At 38.8% G+C, this 18423-nt stretch overlaps 2 protein-coding genes and 1 long non-coding RNA gene across 4 annotated transcripts in view; 2 read left to right on the forward strand and 1 right to left on the reverse strand.

Annotated features, from left to right (window-relative positions):
* Positions 1-9412, forward strand: LOC111342581 (neuroguidin). Its single transcript, XM_022949680.2, has 17 exons — positions 1-138; positions 222-278; positions 622-693; positions 838-878; positions 1853-1949; positions 2042-2129; positions 4760-4815; positions 5477-5570; positions 6081-6173; positions 6548-6579; positions 6735-6796; positions 7453-7501; positions 7587-7664; positions 7930-7955; positions 8567-8594; positions 8969-9008; positions 9348-9412. Exons 1-17 carry the CDS (start codon positions 91-93, stop codon positions 9371-9373), a joined length of 987 nt encoding a protein of 328 aa, XP_022805415.1. The 5' UTR covers positions 1-90; the 3' UTR covers positions 9374-9412.
* LOC111342605 (uncharacterized) lies at positions 7658-16480 on the reverse strand. The gene is made up of 6 exons (XR_002695971.2): positions 16059-16480; positions 12352-12634; positions 10908-11043; positions 10721-10823; positions 9511-9733; positions 7658-8625 (listed from the first exon to the last, which is right to left on the reverse strand). It is a non-coding gene; the product is annotated as an uncharacterized LOC111342605 (long non-coding RNA).
* Positions 10927-18423, forward strand: part of LOC111342558 (glutathione synthetase) — a 27927-nt gene continuing 20430 nt past the window's right edge. Inside the window, exon 1 of one of the 2 annotated variants that reach the window (XM_022949671.2) lies at positions 10927-11062. The gene's annotated coding sequence lies outside the window, so the exon portion shown is untranslated. Of the gene's footprint in view, positions 11063-15580; positions 15687-18423 lie in introns of those variants that run through there. The other variant, XM_022949667.2, reaches the window with a different exon arrangement.

Consider the following 18423-nt stretch of genomic DNA (forward strand, 5'->3'; position numbering starts at 1 on the left):
TTAACTCGGTGAACGACATTATATCGACCATGCTACGGAGTTTACACGACGACTACCGAAGTAACTACCGACTAAGTCTGTCAAAGCCTCATGTACACGCATTTTTCCAACATGGCGGACGAGATAGCGTCGAAAGAGGTATGTTTCAACTAATTTCGTTGTAGCCTTTGTTTATTTTTTTAAACGGTAGTTGTTAATGCAGCCTTTCACGTTTATTTCAGGTGATGGAAAAAGATTTACCAGAAGTCATTTCAGCCATGAGAGAAATGGGTGAAAAGGTAAGAAAAATTAACCACGTGGGTTTTTCAACTTTGATTTTCCATAAACGAACAAACCTTAGGACGTAATTAATCCACTACAAACGCCGATCGCAAACGTGTTTGATGAGATAATCTTCTTTACCTTCAAAAAGAGTTCTGATGACACGAAAAAATTACTCAGGAAAGATTCATCGTAGTTCTTTCTCCCCCTCCCAATTGTGAATTATGTAAATGGCCATCGCATGCTATCCCTACACCCCCTTTCAAACAGTGAGTTAGGATTCTCCAATGTTAACTGCCTGAAGAAAATCCTGCGTTTATTCAAAGGCTAACGTATGCTTTGTGTATTTTTTTAAATAAGATTTCAGATATAAACCAGCAGGTTGAAAGCTTACTAGTAAAAATTTCAAGTGGATTGTTACCAACCAAAAAGGTATTTAAATTAGAAGTACCAATTACTAAGCAGGTATTCCTAAAACAACAGTAACCTCAGTTTGTTTTCTTCAAAATCTTCACTACACCGAATACAACAGCTGCATATCAGATATTTCAGTCTATTACATCTTGTATTTTTCAGGGTGTGAGTTTTTTAGAACTTAAGTTTCATCTTCTCCTTAGGTAGGTACCTTGATGAAAAAAAAGAGTGTCAGAATTTTAAACATAAAGTTCCTTTTATTGACATTATTTTTTGTTCATTGTAGCCCCTCTATCTTGAAAAGCAACCAGTTAACCTTGTGAAATTATTTCATAAACTAATACTAACGAAAATAATAAAAATAGTAAGGATTTCTTTAGAGCCATATCTGTAGGCTTGTAGGACCAGTCAGGAGAATAATATGCCCTGAACCAAATTCTTCATTCAACCAAAATTCAGAGTGGTTTAGCTGGTCTCCTATACCCTTCTCTAAGGCCCAGGGCTGTCATCTAGCAGCACCCAGTGGCCTCTGGCACCTTAATTTTGCTCTTGGGCAACTCAGGAATTTTAGTTTTTTTCCATACAAAGCATATGCTGGGCACCCTGGATTTGACAGTTTCAGAGCACTGGGCTCCATTCAATTTTCCTTAGAGCACAACCTTGAGACCAAACAATTGTTGAGTAGAGTTCAGCAATGAAGAATACCACTCAAGTTACACTAAACATAAGTCTTTATCTGCCACGTCAAATCATGTACAATGTATAGTTTCTCCCGGATACGTAAAGAATATCTTGTCAAATTCGATCGTTCACTATTAGTACCAGTCATACTATTCATTCTTTTGGAATTGGCTTCTTCAGAAGTTTTTATTGAACACATCAACTTACAAGTTGTCTCTGACTTCATCAGTTACCAAGTCTTCCTGCGAATTCAAAGTCTGAGATGTCAACTTTAGAGTGTACATACTATCATGAATTCCTTAAATCTCAATGGATTTGAATTAAATGTTGAGTAAAATTTGGATCGCACAAATTTATGGCTGTGATCAAACAACTGTCTATTGTAACAATTCTAATTGGGAACCTTTTTTAGTCAGTGCAACTTAAGGGACTAAAAGTATACTAGATAGAAATACTGGCTACCAACTTTCCTTGTTTCTTTTTGTGTCACTGACAGTTATGTTATCGATCTCACTTACTACCTGTTAACAAAAACTGATGGGAACTCATGGCAGGGAGATCCAGCTGTGGACAGATTAGTTGAAGCACGAACAGTGAGTATATACAAAAACAATTTTAGTAAAAATTTTCTTTAATATATTGTGATTATAGATGTTTTCCTAACAATTATTTTATATTCCTATAGGTTTTAGAGAAACTGAGACCAATTGATCAGAAAATGAAATATCAGATTGATAAAATGATCAAGACGGCTACAACAGGAGTGGTGTCAGGTACAGTAGCCCTTCTGATTTTAAATTCTCCCTTCTAGGTACCATATGCAGGGCTCCACTTTCAGAAAAAAATCTTGGGGCCACCTGGCCTCCAAGTTTTAATTTTTGGTTGCCAGGACAAGCATTCTAGTCACCAAAAACTATCTTCAAGAAAAAATAGAATATAATACACTAAAGTTCTTTCAATAAACCTCAACAAAATCGTCAAGAAGTGACAGAAAGTCAATCCTGAATACAAGAGAAGACCTTCTACAAAACAGGCTACATGCCTGGGGCTACATGGCCCTTAGAATGGCACTTGTTATGAAATTAAGTTTTCCGATTTGAGAAATGATAACTGGTACAACTGAAGATAGACAACTAACCGAACAAGTACAATCTGTCTACAAATATACTTGTTGGAGGAGCATGATGTTTTTCCATGAACAGATCTAACTATAAATTTGTAATAAATCTGTCGTAATTTCAACTATCTTTGTTTCTCAGTAACTGATTTAGAATTACATGTTTCGAGTTTCGTTAACTATTGATTTGTGGTTCGATTTGTGACAGGCTGTGTACAGCAAATAACCAGTCAAGTATAAAATAAAGAAGATTTTTGGAGAAAATTTTTATAACTTTTAATACATGTCGGATGTGTCAATGATGCATAGCGTTTTCAGTGTGTGTGAAATGCTGAATTTCCTTTTCACATATCATGCTGTGAGAACGTTTATAGTCGTATTTGTTAGCAATGGTCAATCCATAGATCCCCTACCTGAAATACTCTGTTGAAGAAGTTCCAACGGAGACCATCTTTTTGTGGGTCTGTAACACTGTCGCTTTAGAAAAATTATTTTGCAAGAACTTGTTATTTGATATTATTATTTATTGATTTATTGATTTATTATTGATAATATTTATTATTGATATTATTTATTTGTTATTTGATATTATTATTTAATATTATTGTTAGTTGATATTTTAAGGCTTCCTTTCCCATGGTTCTTTCCCATTGTCCGTTTGCATTGACATCGCTTACCCATGGGCGGCTGTAAATAGTGACTTGTAAATTCCCTCAAAGAGTTATTCAAGCTTCAGGAAATAAAATACACTTGCCGTTAAACAAATTTTTAGAATTACAAAAAGACTTAATTAGGCTATTAAAGAACACAATCTGCAAACATTTGTTTTGCATCTCACATTTGCATTGATGTTCAGGAATGAACATCGGTGAAACATGATCTAGTTTGTTGCCTGACACATGATCGAAAGAAGATCATCAATATTTTCGGGGAAAAGTTGATTTGGCGAGAAGTCTGTTCGACAAACAGCATGACCTCAATGGTACTTTATTAGAAGTCAATAAAATACAATTCATCACAATAATTTATCAGCAAAGCTCTCTTTTGGGTTGTCACGCAACGCTTTGTTGCCATGGGTGCAAAAGTCAACAGAAATTTGCATTAAAAAAGTTTACTATAATTGTGACTTGTGCATGTAGATTTCACTTTGCATTTGCTACTAAGTAAATAAAGTAGCCAAAAGGAGAATGGAACACGATTTCATCAGCTTCATACGCAAACACGAAAGTATCAGAGTATTGAACTCAATAAGAAATTTTGAAACTAAATCAAAAAATCTTGGGGCCAGCCTGACAATCAGGCGTGAAAAGTTAGTTGCCAGTGAATAAAATCTAGTCACATTGGTGACCCCACAGGTCGCAACGTCGAGCCCTGATGCATTTCCTTGTAAATTAGTAGCAAGAATTTGGTGTTAGATCAAGATAACAACTTCTACCCAGTAATAAGTTTGAGTATCCTTACTACCTGTTTGTTGGATAATGTACAGATATTGTGGAGAGAAGTTACATCCTAATCACTTCTCTAAGAAGGTTAATCCCTTCACTGGCATGAGTGACCAAGACAGAATTTCTCCTTACAATACCAATACAATATCAAACCAACAAGTGATGAGAATAAAGAAAAATATCAACCAGTGGATTAGTAGTTGATCAGGTACCAAGTTCTCTAAAGTAACATCATAAGGATTGTCTCACAGACAGTAGGGAGAATTACTAATGAGATCTTGGGAGTGAAGGGTTAAAATATATTTAGCCTCCTGCTCTCAGCTGGGTCTTAAAGTCCCTATTCACCCTCAGAGGTTTATATATATTTCAATTCTTTGCATTATCAGGATTCATCTCCAAAAAAAAAAATTTTTTGGGTGATTAAATAATTATTTCCCGAGATATGCCACCTCAAAGTTTGTCCTTTGGCCACGCCCTTTTGATTAGGCCGGGCTAAGTTAATACTGGTTACTAAAAGTCTCTCATGATGTCACAGCAAGAATGTCTTTTGATCGACGTGCCTACATTCACTTGACTATGCCTTTAGACAAATCTGGTGTATTTGGGCAACCAGCGACCATGCAACGAGTCGGCATTTTCACATCATTTTACAGCAATAGACACATGTTCTTATACAAGAAGTTAACAATCGTTCTTGCTGTGACATCACTCGGCCCAGTAATTCTCTCCTGGCCAAGTCTGGTACATTGTCTTGCAATTCAGCAGTGAGTTTGATGAATATGCATGTTCATGGGCCTGTTGTTTATATCATTCCCTTACACATTTCTCTTTTCCCTTGAAGGTGCTGAAATTGATCCTTTGAGATTTAAACCAAATCCAGAAAACATGGTTTCAAAGGTACATGTATTTCATTATCTAATTCATTTTCTTCAACGATCTTACAAAAAGTTAGACCCTAGTTGTCCCTCTCCACACCAGGGTGATAGCAAATGAGTGCATCAGATCAGATCACAGGCAAAACACTTCAAAACAGATGCGTTTATGTAATGGATGGAAATTCACCTTCACACCAAGTACTCCTGAATAGAGTTGTTGCCTGTATGTCTCATGGGCAGTTTTAATGCAGTCAGTGTTCATTAAAAAGCAACAAGAACGTGTTGTGAATTTGTGTTAACCATTGTCATAACTCTAAGTAGAAGAGGTACTATTTCAATTTTTTTTTTAAATTTGACTTAAAAAAAGGTTGATTTTGTATTATTTGTTCTACAAGAAGTGTAGGTTGAGAAAAAAAACTATCTTTATTTATTATGTGTATTATTTGTAAAAAATAAGTCTTAATAGGTGAATTTCCAAGATAACATCTCTCCACTCTGCAGTACTTGACAATCTAATATACAAGACAGCTTATCTATTAAAAGTTTGGGCCCTCTCAAACCTGTTGAGAATTATATTTTGGTATTTGAGATCATGATCATAATTTGTTACCATAAATGTCATACAATTGATAGAATTGCTTTAAGGAATGCATTTGTTAATTTTCCAATATCATTACACAAAGCTTGATGAAGAGGATTCACAGAGCAGTGAGGAGGAAGGTGCCCCAAAAAAAGCAAAAGTTTATGTTCCTCCAAAAGTAGCTGCTGTTCCTTATGGTGAGTCTGGAAATCTTGTAATGTGTAATTTCAATGAGTCTTGTGATTTCAATAGCCCAATTTAGAAATTATGTTATTCACTGTTGGACAAAAGACTTCAACAGAAAGCTTTGGGAACAAATGAGAGAAGCTGTGAAGCCTCACGCAATTCCCTCTCTGCAGTCCACGTTGCAAACTTTTGCCGGGTGCCTTGTTAAAGGTGCTTGAGAGGAAGAAACGGGAAATGTAGTATGGGTCAACAGGCTGCAAAGATGGACGATCTCAGATTTTTTTTCCTTTTTCCCATGCTTGTGACAAGATAGTCTCCCCCGCTGCCGTTTTTAGTCTCGTCACGCAACGCTCCTCCCTACAAACTTGTGGGGAGGAGCGTTGCGTGACGAGACTAAAAACGGCTGCGGGGGGAGACTAGTGATAAGACGAATAACATATTTTCCTTCCTCCTTTGCCGAGCTCAAAATGTCAAATGTTTCGAATTTTGTTAATTCACATACTGTTTTGATTATTTTCCAGATGATGAAGATGATAAGAAGACCAGGAAAGAGAGAGATGAAGAAAGAGCCAGGAAACGAGTTCTGACAAGCTCTGTTTTACACGATCTGAGAGGTGCAGTACATTTGAACAAGACAAACCTGCAGAGCTGGCGTAATTTTGGCCAGTGCTCAATTTTTTCATAGCGAAAATTAGGGCCGTCGTCTTTGATTTTAATGGAAGCGAAAGGTTGGGGGGAGAAAGAAATTTGTACCAAGGGGGTAAGCGACAGTGAGAAAATAAGGAGGGCGCGGGGGTGGGGAATAAATGTTACTTCCCCTACCGTTGACTCTAGCAAACATGGCCACTGGAATAAACTATCGCGTGCTTCTTAACGTTAACTCGCCCTAATAACACGCCTACACTGCAGGTTAGAACAAGACGACTACATCGAAGCAACTATTGATCATACCTATACTCGCTTATCATGATTTTTTTTTTTCTTTCAGATGAATACAGTGATGCGCCACAAGAAATACGGGTATGGTTATTTACATTTGCCTCTAAGAATCTTTAAATACTTATTCTCAGAACATGTTGCCATCTCGGTCAGAGAAATTGATAGTTGAACAAATTTGTTTTAACTCTGTTTTGTCAACCATTTCTTCTTTAATTAAGTTTTTCTCTTTTTCCTAGGATGAAACTGTTTCACGGTGGAGAAAACAAAAAGAGAAGGAAGAAGAAGAGGAGCGAACGAGGTAAACTTTATGGCTTGTTCGCTATCGTTTTTGTTCAGGGCGCATTCAGATTGGGTGTCTTTAGAAAAAAACTAAAGTAATTACAACGTCCAATCAGAAGAAACTTGAATATCACAATGAGCCAATGAGGACTCAAAGCAAGTACCAGTAAACTTCCTGAAACGCGGGATAAAGCAAAGACCCAGTCGCGGTTGGTTGTCTGGCATTTAATTTCACCCCTGAATCAAACAAAGGTCACCAGAATAAAAGAAATGATCACCAACTGAAGAAGCTCTCGATTATAAACGAATTCTCCTCGTCAGCAACTTAGGAAATGTACAGAGAACAGTATGGAGAATATGCATACTGATGTTAAGGGGTTAAGGAATACATCCTATTTGTTGAGAGAGAGGTGTGAGCTTTCCAGATAAATCACTGAAAACATTCAAGAAAATTTTATTGTAACAGCTCGTTGAATTTCTACGCTACAGTTCGCTGTCTGCTATTGTCTTTTTTATTTACTTATATTTATTTTTGCGGCTACTGGATTTTTTGTGGACCATCTAAAGTTGAGAGTTTGATGCTAGTGTTTCCACTCGCTGACGGGAAGTACCAACCGTACCCATTTGAATTCCTGCTGACACTTAACATGATATTTGATTTATCTTCCATCATAGATATGAAGAGGAAAATCTACTTCGCTTACCAGCCAAGAAAAAGAAAAAGGTCAGTTTGTCTCTCAAAGTGATTTTTTGTTTATTGGTCCCTGCACGCTACTGACTAACTGAACTTTTCTTCATTGATTACCTAGATGTCAGAGCGTGCCCAGTCAGGCATGGACGAGCTGACGTCATTCGCTGATTTGTCCGTATTAAATGACGATGAAACGGTTAGTATAAAGTTATTCAGGTCACTGTGATATAGTTACTGTTTCGTCAGTTTGATTAGCGCGATAATGAATGCTGCGATGAAAGCGGCAGGGTGAAAAAAATCATGTAGGTTTAGGTCACTGGGTCGGGTCGCGTCCCGACGCAACACATCCCCAGTTTTCTCCGCCAAGTCGCAATCATCGCGCCATTTATCTTCTGGCTGATTCTTTGAGAGGCTCTCTCTGTTTGGGCTGTGATATTTACTGTTTCGTTTGTGTTTTACAGAGTGGTGATTACCCGACTAAGGCCAGGTAATTAATTTCTCTCTTTTGCGATGAAATCCTCACTTTAGGGTCAGAATCTGGTTATTTCTTTTCCACTCATTGAAAATTACTACAGTGTCGGAAGGGGATGGGTCATAATTGCGCCAGCCGTGTGGGAAATTTTAATGTTCACCTAACCATCCTTGTACATGAAACCCCAGTTGGTCCAGTCGCTAGACATTTTAATTTACCTAATCATTCTAAGCAACATATGGCAATCTACGGTCTTTCCGTACACTTAAGTAGCACGGAAAGCCGTAAAACTCTTGAACAAAAGCTCATCTTTCAAACCAGCAGTCTAAATCCCACAAGTATCAACGAACGCTTTTCATTCCACTAATTTATTCGTGTTTTTCTCGTTGCCATGTTCCCACCAATAACGTAGCTCCATTTTCTGCCTTTAAAAGTACACACAACCCACAACTCCTCTATTCGCTCCGACGAAGGGCTAACGCTCGAAACGTCAGCTTTTATAATCGTAACGGTGGCCAATTTACCATTTCAACTTTGTTGATATATTCAAATTACTAATTTAGACCCTGTTTATTTCTTACCAGTCCACCATTGATTCACTCAATGCGTATTCATTTCTCTTGCAGTTCACGCAGTAAAACATCGAAATCCAAGGTAGTGTCTTCTAATGATCCCAAATGTAACCCTGATCAGAGATAAAAGATAATATATAGATTTAGCCAAGCCTAAAAGCGGAGCTCCCGAATTCGTAATATTAATGATAACATAAAAGATGTGCATTTGCCAAGACCCGCCTGAGACACCCCTCCCTTCGTTTTGATAGTCTCCCCTACCCTACCCGTGCAATGTGAAGGCACGTACGTAAGTACGTACGCTCGGTCAGTCACGTGACAACCAAACAAAAAGAGATTGACCATATTCCATGGGTACGGGGCTCTGCGCAGACGTTGTAAATCACCAATTATACATTTTTGCTTTCATCCCAGTGTGAAATGCTCTTTTAATTCTGGTAACATGTTTCTTTGCAGTGGAAGAAAAAGCGAGGAGCAACGAAGAAGGGAAGGAAAGGTAAGTTATGCGGACTGAGCTGGCTTAGAATTATAAGATAATTAGGTTTAATAATGGTTGGTATTATAAATTGGCCATCGTAGAGATTTTCTTAAGCTGACGTTAAGAACGTTAGCCCTTCGTCATTCGCTCTCACGAAGAGCTAATGCTCCAAACGTCAAACGTCTACGGTGACCAATTTACATTATCAATTTAGTTGATACAACCAAATTTATTGTAATACCACCCACCGAAACAGCACCAAAGTTTCTTTCGAAACTCAGCCCCGTTATTAATTTGTCTTCATTACGATTAAAAGCGTTTTTTGCTAACAGAGAATTGTCTCTACTCTTCAATCAGGGTTCGCTGGAAGACGCCGAAGATGAAACAAGAAACTAATTGAATGAATAAAAACTGAAACTCTTTTTTTTGCTGGTCTTTATTTTAGTTATTCTAAATTGTTTTCTGTTCGCTCTCTTGGCTGAGACTTCACATCCAATCGCAGGACCAAGTAGATACTTACCAGAATGGAGTTTAGCCAAAACCAGCTGGAGACAAATCCTAAATAAACTAGGCTCAAGGGATCTCGTATCCTGCAGGACAGGCGTAATTTTTCTTCCTTTTTTCCTGTTTCTGACAAGTGGAGGCCCGCACGAGGTACAAGCGAAGGCAAGCACAAGGCACAACCGTGCGTGTCTAGCACCTTGTGTTATCCTCGTTTTTCTTTCTTTCCAGCCTCCCCGCGCCTAAAAACGCGCAAATAAAAATGACGTTTATTAGCCGCTATTTCTACGGAGGGAGTCAAGAATATCGTGCCTTGCTGGGGTGTGGGTCTCGCATGTAGGTATCTTTACAGCTTTTTGTTTCACATTTCTAGCTACCGCCAAGAAAGAAACATGATTATTCGGTTTTCATCGCTTTGTTTTGGTGACTGTGATAAGATGTTCAATAATGAATTTCAACCATTTTCAGTCGACTTTCTGGCTGGTACCTGCTGAATTGGTCAATATAAAATGTATAAAAGATGTAACTTATTGGCACCTTACTCCCTTCTTTCGTTCGTCTTTGTATGGGGTAATTACATGATATCGAGTGCAAGTTGGCCCAAAATCGCCAGTCTGAAAAATTTACTCTTTCTTATTTATACACTATAAATAAGAACGAGTAAATTTTTCAAACTGGCGAAATTGCGCGAGCCCGTTGGGCGAGTGCAATTTGTAGTCTGACAAATTTACAAGTTCCTATCTATGCCAAAATACACGAGAAATCATGTCATCACTTATTAATGATTTAAACGAAAAACACAGGTAAACAGACAATCAAAACAAGTGAAATTTTGACGACGCGCCATGTTATTCAACAAATAACCGGCTTTTTCAAATTCAACCTTTGAATAGACTATCACTCATTCCTTGGAAACGTGTGAAAATTGGTTTTAACTTGTCAAAACAATATTCTAAAGATACTTAAGCGTACAATAATCAGCAAAAATTAACAGTTCCATCGAAATCATCCTCTGTTATGAAAGCTGGGCGTTTGCAAAAGCTCGACTACCTCAGTGCTTGCTTTGAGCGTGCACCATTTGAAATTTGCATTCGTGTTACAAGTTTGCACCCATGAAACATAAGCACTGCAGCCAATCAGAACTAAATAATTTTTTCTGTGTACACTAGTTATTCCTCTTACTGCGTTGAATGTGTTTAGTGTTGGTAAGACATTGGTTATGAAGTTACCTAAACCTGGTAGTCGTGAAAATGACTTGAGGTTAATTTGAATGCCTTGAGGAATCATCCTGCTCTAGTCTTCTGGTATATCCTTGAATATATTCTTGTAGTGCTTTTGAAGGTAAAGAACACCTCTTCAGAATCTTTGCGTGAACCCTGTCCCATCAACAATTTTGCAAAATACTATACACTGTACCTTCCCAGGTTCTATAGTCCAGTCCAGTTCCAGTCAGTTTTCGCTCAGCATGCAAGCAACAGACAGGTCTGTATTTGCTGACTGACATTTATTCAAAAGATTTTACTGGCAACAGACGAGAGACTCGGCTGTACAACTGAAAACAGGAGAAAAAGGTGCGATAACGTATATTTTCTAACCATATTTATCATATAACGATGAATCTGTATGTTTTTAGCCGAACAAAAATTTAATATGAGTATGTTGTAATTATTGCTGTAACTCAGTGAGCTGAATACGATCAATGTTAGCTGTCTGTTAACTTGCAATATTTTCGTGAATTGAAGATTTGTTCAATTGTTCATTTCCTCCCGGGTTATTGTGCATTAAAATTGTCATTCCCCACGAATCCAATTCTATATGTCGCAAAGTAAAAATGATTTGGCGTTCAGAGCACGCCACACCCTAAGCATAACCCAGCAAGTTCACGACGAATAAAGTAGCCGGTTTCATCATCACGCTTCAGTGTCGTGAAGTCGTCAATGACTGTAATGTATTTACACCTCAAAGGTAATTAATATCAGCTATAGCTCGCATGGGAAATTTCAGAAGGAGATTATGGCAAGTTACTGGGATATAGATGGGCGAGTTTCTGTTTTCAAGAGCCACCTTAGTAGAACTCGCGGAACATGTTGTGCCTTCTGATTATTAGGAAAATTTCTACGCAGTGACAGACAAATTAGTGTTCGGGAGCGAGACGGCTGTAATCCGATCGAGATTACCACCGGTGGCGGTAGTCAGATAAGACCAACCACCACCCCTCCCCTGTGGGTACGTATCTAATGTTTCGCTTACAAATTAGTGTTCGGGAACGAGATGGCTGTAATAAATCAGATTAGAATAACCCTCCCCCCCCCCCCTCACCGGCGGCGGTAATCAGATGAGACTAACCCCCACCCCCTTCTGTGTGTACCCATCCGTTAATGTTTCATAGAGGTTTAAACGACAGAATCAGCCTGGCCGGTTGATTGGGTCTTGGGTATGTTAATGGGTGTAATTCAAGTTTCACGTAGGAGAAGGTCTTAACTCGAGACAATTTGAAGAACAAGATAATTTGTTTGATCAACTGAGTTGATGCAATGTAAATTGGGCACCATAAAGAGTTTAATTTTGTGGCTCATGTTCCAAGGCTAGCCCTCCGTCAGGAGAACACCTATGTCTGCGGTTTAAGTTGAATTACGGTGCACCCCACATAAATTGTCCCCGTTATACCTAAAGAGAAGCGTTTTCACGAATATTTAGTCAAGAATTTTATTGTTTTCAAGTCGTTCAGCTGTTCTAGAATCGAGTTGAAATCTAAGGCTTGTATGTAGGTACAGTTACTACGGATGAAGGTGATTGGTAATAAAGCCCTACTCTCATGTAACGTTTCAGTTAAATAGTATCACAAGAGAATCAAACATACCTTACCGATGGCTAAAAACTCAGCATCAAAGATAGTTTGGTTACCCCAGAGATGTTGGAATTTCGAACTCGTTTCTAATGGCTGTGTCCCCTTGTTTAGCGGCCAAAGGATCTGTCAGATCCGTAAACAGCATTAAACATCGACACTTTCCTCGCCTATTGTCTATAGGGTTAGGTCTGGTTGCATATTTTCAAAGGGTCAGGTCTGGTTACATGCGTCAAGGATAAACCTTTGCCTTGTGCTAACGTATTTCCGTTTCTGTAAAGTGCCTACAGCAATTAATCTGAAGCAAACATAAAGAGCAGTAGCTCACGGTTAGGTGAAAGCTGTAAAGCAGTGTTTCTCGATACTATTGTATATCTTCAGAGCCACTAGTAGCCGCGAAACTACGATTGGTTTCTTAACCTTTGTAACCTACATGAAATCTCACTGACCCGTGACCGACACGACCGACTTATTCACAGGCGGCCCAAGCTCACTACTAGAAAAGCGAACGCGACTCTTACCGTGTTGCGCAACGTTTTATATTTATAAAGGTTTGTAAGGGATGTTTTCGGTTTGCCTTAAAAGAGAGAAAAAAATGTCTTGTTTTGAAATAAAATGGGCTTACCTTATTGCGTTGTTGTTTTCTTTGGTGATTCCTAGCGTCTCAGGCCATTTTGAAGCGTTTTCGGCGAGTTAGCGCTATGTTGGTGTCTTTCTTTTAGCAGTTGAACACCAACATAGCGCTAACTCGCCGAAAACGCTTCAAAATGGCCCGAGACGCTAGGAATCAACAAAGAAAACAACAAGACAATAAGGTAAGTCCATTTTATTTCAAAACAAGACATTTTTTTTCTCTCTTTTAAGGCAAACGGATAACATCCCATACAAACCTTTACAAATATAAAACGTTGCGCAACACGGTAAGAGTCGCGTCCGCTTTTCTAGTAGTGAGCTTGGGCTACCTGTGACTTATTAGAGAATTTAAGCAAACCACAACGGCGACGGCAACGAGAACGTGGAAAAACAGTAGATCTAATTGGCAGAACAATAGCCCAGCACGTGCGTTTTAAAACTTTGTTCATTTCTTAGCCGTCCTTTGCAAAACAACAACGTGAGAGCACCAAAATTTGCGCCGTCTGAGAACCGAAACCGCGGCGGAAAATTATTTTAATTTAAATTTGGAAGTCAGTGCTACTTTTATGCGTTATGTTGAGTTTAAGGTCTGGCGCCCTATGGGACGGTAAACACATGCAGCCATTTTCGAAATTCTAGAAGTAGAAACTCACTTTTTAATCGACGTCTTCCGTGGCGTTGCCGTCGTGACTGCTTGAGTTCCCTATTATCAAAAACTTTAAAAATCTACTTTGTGGTTTTCGCTTCCTGAAAAACAGAGCCCTCGGAATCTTCTGTACCTTTGCACCTTAAGTACCGCAATGCACTTCTTTTAGGTCTTCCAAATTATGAACTTTCAGAAATTTCAAAACACCGCAGCTACAGTTATGTTCCAGATTACGAAATTTTTATGTCTTATTGATTAAGCGTAAGGTCAAGAGGGCAGGGTATTGGCCGAGTTCTTTTTTGTTTTGTGTTTTTTTGTGTTTTTTTTTTTTTCGTTTATGTGGAGCGAGACGAAATCGAGGTTCATAAAAATGCAAAAAAAGAACGAAGCTTCTCGCGACATCTACTTGCAGTGGCGAATATGTTATAGACCACTTTCATAAATGACTGCCAGATTAATATTCTTTTGTTTAAACTTAAATTAGCCTTTCTGGCTTCGTTCTCCAGTTCAAAATTCAAAAGAATACATTATCTCAAGTGAGGCCAGAAAGGCTAATTTGAATTTAAACAAAAGAATATTAATCCAGCAGCCATTTTTGAAAGTGGTCAATGGATCTGTAAAATAAGCGGCGAAGCGTAAACAGGGAAGCTCTCATTGGTCGAAGTTCACGCGCGCTTTCCTCCGAAGGGAATACTACCTTAGCTCATTATCTTGTGAAGGCGGAGCTAAGAAACAAAGACCTCGTAACTTATCGCTTCGTCCATTGTTTCTGATATCACATTAAAGTGCGCGTATTCAAACTGGCTATTTCAAGCGTTGCATTCTTGAAGTCCATTGCATTCGATTTTTACCAGAAGCCATGACACTTTCATCGCTCGCTACAACTTAATCAACAAACATTTCGCTTCATATCAACAGTTTGAAAAACAGCAGGTGTTACTATTGTTTCTCGCTTAGGACTCGATTGTCTCATTGAAAAATTACTTATATCATAAATGTAGGACGAAATAAAGTCTTTTGAATCGCTCTAACGCAAGTTTTTCCGAATCGACGAAAGGAAAAAACAAAACAAAACAAAACAAAAAAGACCTCGGCCAATACCCAGCCCTCTTGACCTTACGCTTAATCAAAAAATGAATTTCTACTCTTAGTTAGAATTTCAAAAATGGCTGCAGGAGCTTACTGCAGGAGCTTACAGCGCCACAGCTCGACTTCAGCATGACGTATAAAGTACCCGTTGAGTTCCAAATGGAAATTAAAATAATTTGCCGCCGCGGTTTCGATTCGCAGACGACGCAAATTTTGGCAATTTCACGTTATTTTGCAGAGGACTGCTAAGAAATGTACAAAGTTTCAAAACGCACGTGCTGAGCTATTGTTCTGCCAATTAGATCTATTGTTCTGCCAATTAGATCTATTGTTTTTCCACGTCCTCGTTGCCGTCGCCGTCGTGGTTTCTTAAGGTCCCTAATAGGGAACTTAAGCAGTCACGACGGCAACGCCACGGAAGACGTTGATTAAAAATTGAGTTTCTACTTTCAGTTAGAATTTCCAAAATGGCTGCATGTGTTTACCGTCTCATGGGGCGCCAGACCTCAAACTCAACATAACTCATAAAAGTAGCGTTGAGTTCCAAATGTAAATTAAAATAATTTGCCGCCGCGGTTTCGCTTCGCAGACTACGCAAATTTTGGGGATTTCACGTTGTTGTTCTGCAAGGGACGGCTAAGAAATGTACAAAGTTTTAAAACGCCTGTGCTGGGCTATTGTTCTGCCAATTAAATCTATTGTTTTCCCACGTTCTCGTTGCCGTCGCCGTCGTGGTTTGCTTAAGTTCCCTAAAGTCCCTATTGCTTCACAACCCCGGTTCTCTTTGAGATGTCGAAAACAGATTTTTGGAGGTCTGCGTTTCTGAGGTCTGCGTTTTCGAGGTCTGCGGTCTGCGGTTTGCGGTCTGCGTTTTCGAGACTCCCGATTATTTACTATCGCTGGAATCGTCAGCCGTGTGGAAGGCTACGTTGGGAAAAGTTTAGTGGACTTCGATAAGTCACAAGTATCTCTGAAGAGAACTGTGAGTTGTGCAGTAGTTCACAGAGGTTATAGTTTTATAGAGGACTCTTAGATAAGAGGATAGTTATGACACTAATTATTGGTATCGCTTCGTAGTTCTTACGTCAGTCAACAAAGTAGTTGAGTTGGTACGAGTTGTATTTTTCTGTCGGTTGTGAAAACACCGTGACACATAGTTTATCTAAATTTGTGTTAGACCGAAGCATCTTGCTTTTAACCGGAGTTGGATAACCATTGATTTTAAGAGATGATGATGACCACTAATCTACTTTAAAGAACCATTGCGATACATTCGTGAAATCTTAGTGACACCAATACTCATATCATATCGAAATGGAAGTTCCTCTGATTTACCCTTTTGGCATTTATGTACATAAGTGTTTACGTACTACAAGAAGGGGAAATGGTAGCCGCACTTGTCGAAAATTCGCTCCGTGACGCCATCATTGCCACGACCAAAACCAATTGCAGATGCGATGAAGAATAATCGGTGATGTTTCACTGTGGCAAAATATTTACACGGCTGGACTTCCACGTCTGGCTTTGCCTAAGGAGGGTCGTTTCTGGGAATTATATCATCATAGGTTTCGGCGTCGTCTTGCTATTTGGACTCGTCATCTTCCTGTTTGGATAAATGTTCTCCTGCCCGATATCGATCTTAGAATCCATCATTGGTATGACTGTGCCGTTTGTGAAAGAGAATTGCTTTAGACGAGTGAAACAAGCTTAGGCAGGTCAAAGAGATGCTGAAATGCGATGCGATATGATCAAATGATACATGTGATTACCAACGGTTTTAAATTCTGCACGAAATAAATGTTTTAATCCGTTTGTCAATACTCATCAGACGTTATGCAAATTATGAAAAGCCAAGGGTCACATTATGTTTACGTTTCTCAGAAGAGGTTAAAGGAGGTTTTAATATTGTTAGAACATCATCGAGAAAGACAGTCTAAAACTGTTTTCCTCCAGGTACATAAGAGAGAGTCTCAATGGGGTTAACCGTCAATCGTCAAATGGGCAAAATATTGACCGTCAACCGTCAAAGATGCAATATTTTCAGCCATTTTGACCGAAAAAGTTTGGTCAATTAAAGATCTGTTATATAACAAAATAAATTCGTTTATTTTTTTCTATATTTTGACTGTCTTCTGCCGCTTTTTACGACTTCGTCGCCGACATTGTTTAAAAGTTACAAACTTTGTAAGTCCTCTCCACGCACTTTTTCTCCCTGTGAGGGATGAAAGCGGGCAATCCCGAGTGGGCAAGATGGGCCCATCTGTCCGCTCGGATAGCCAATCAGAACGTAGTATTCGCTTCATCTTGCCCACGGGTGCTGCTAGCCATATGATAAGCGGCCACATCAAACTGGCCGTCAACAACCTACACTGGCTTCCTGTATAATTTTTTGAGTTTTAAATTGTTTCTTTTTGTTTTGGAGTCGTTCAACAAACTACGTCCATCCTACATTAAAGATCTCTTGTCTCTAACCATGCTCTTTGCTCATCAATGCAATCTCTCTAATTTGTTGTTAGGAAGCTTTTATACAATGAGTCTGGTCGGAAAAAACACCAAAAATAAACACTAAACTAATATCCAGATCCTTCGGAACGGCTCTAAACATAAACTAATCCCGAGATCCCTCGGAACTATTCTCCAAAGCACAGCGACTGAACTTTAAAACTAAACAATGACTACCAATTGTTAACAAGATTATTCAACAAAGAATGTCACCAGGTCGCAGACGTTACGCGACAACAACAAAAGTCATAACGTTATTATCTTTGTTACAAGTTCTTGAACGCCTTCTGCACAGTTTTTAGAGTCAAAGTCCTTCAACAGAATCCCACGGGGAATTCAAATTTAAACCGACATCACTCAAAAGCTCAAAACGTGATTGTGTTTCTTTGTTTTGTAAGCTTGAAAACTGAAGTATTTTTTGTTTCTCTTTCATGGTTGAACAAGGGATCAGCAAGTTATCTTTCGATTGAACGCTTCTAGCGTTTATTTTCAGACTTGCATGACGCTGATGAACCCATATTTATAGAAAGATTGATTTTACTTTTTATCATATCCGTACGCCGAGACCAGTTTGATCAGTTTTGGAAAGCGCGAAATTATGTGACGAAAAATTCATGATAAAGAATTGAACTTTTTTCTAAAATAAGTTAATTTCGGATCGAATCACGGACCGGATCACGGTCCGGATTACGAAAAGGATCACAGACCGGATCACGGACCAGATCACAGATTGGATCACTGATCATGGCGGTTGTAAATTTTAGAGCTCCGTTAATATGCCTCTTCATCGGCTTATTTCTACGATTATACTCACTTCAATGCCCGAAATCAAATGCTTTTAACGCACTGGTCCAAAGCCATGTCTCTATAAAGCCCGAATCTACAAATCTGCTAGGTTTTGAAGCCCTCATAAAAACGCATTATCAACAACGCCGTTCTACTACGTTTGCTTCTACGTAGTGCATCCTACTCAAACTACTTCTGCTATGTGGTGAAATCAATGTAAACCCTGGCCCAGCTTGGAAATTTCCTTGCAAGTCATATAAAAGACCCGTAAAACTACCCAACTAGGTATACAACGTGATTCATGCGATTCTTGGTTACACGCATGTTGTTTAAGCATGGGCAACGATGAATATCAATCACTTGCAAATTCGTCCTGTTTGTAGATCTGTCCCGAATACGACGTTCCTAACTTCTCAAATTCGATTTTGGAT

The sequence above is a fragment of the Stylophora pistillata genome, chromosome 3, assembly GCF_964205215.1.
Source record: "Stylophora pistillata chromosome 3, jaStyPist1.2, whole genome shotgun sequence".
In the NCBI taxonomy this organism is placed as follows: domain Eukaryota; kingdom Metazoa; phylum Cnidaria; class Anthozoa; order Scleractinia; family Pocilloporidae; genus Stylophora; species Stylophora pistillata.

What these genes read in the sequence shown, in the direction of transcription:
- LOC111342581 (XM_022949680.2), top strand. Translation starts at nt 91, where the DNA reads ATGTACACGCATTTTTCCAACATGGCGGACGAGATAGCGTCGAAAGAG. An exon ending in TGAGAGAAATGGGTGAAAAG is followed by an intron (nt 279 to 621) that starts GTAAGAAAAATT and finishes TTTTTAAATAAG; the next exon opens with ATTTCAGATATAAACCAGCA. An exon ending in CAGAAAACATGGTTTCAAAG is followed by an intron (nt 4,816 to 5,476) that starts GTACATGTATTT and finishes CATTACACAAAG; the next exon opens with CTTGATGAAGAGGATTCACA.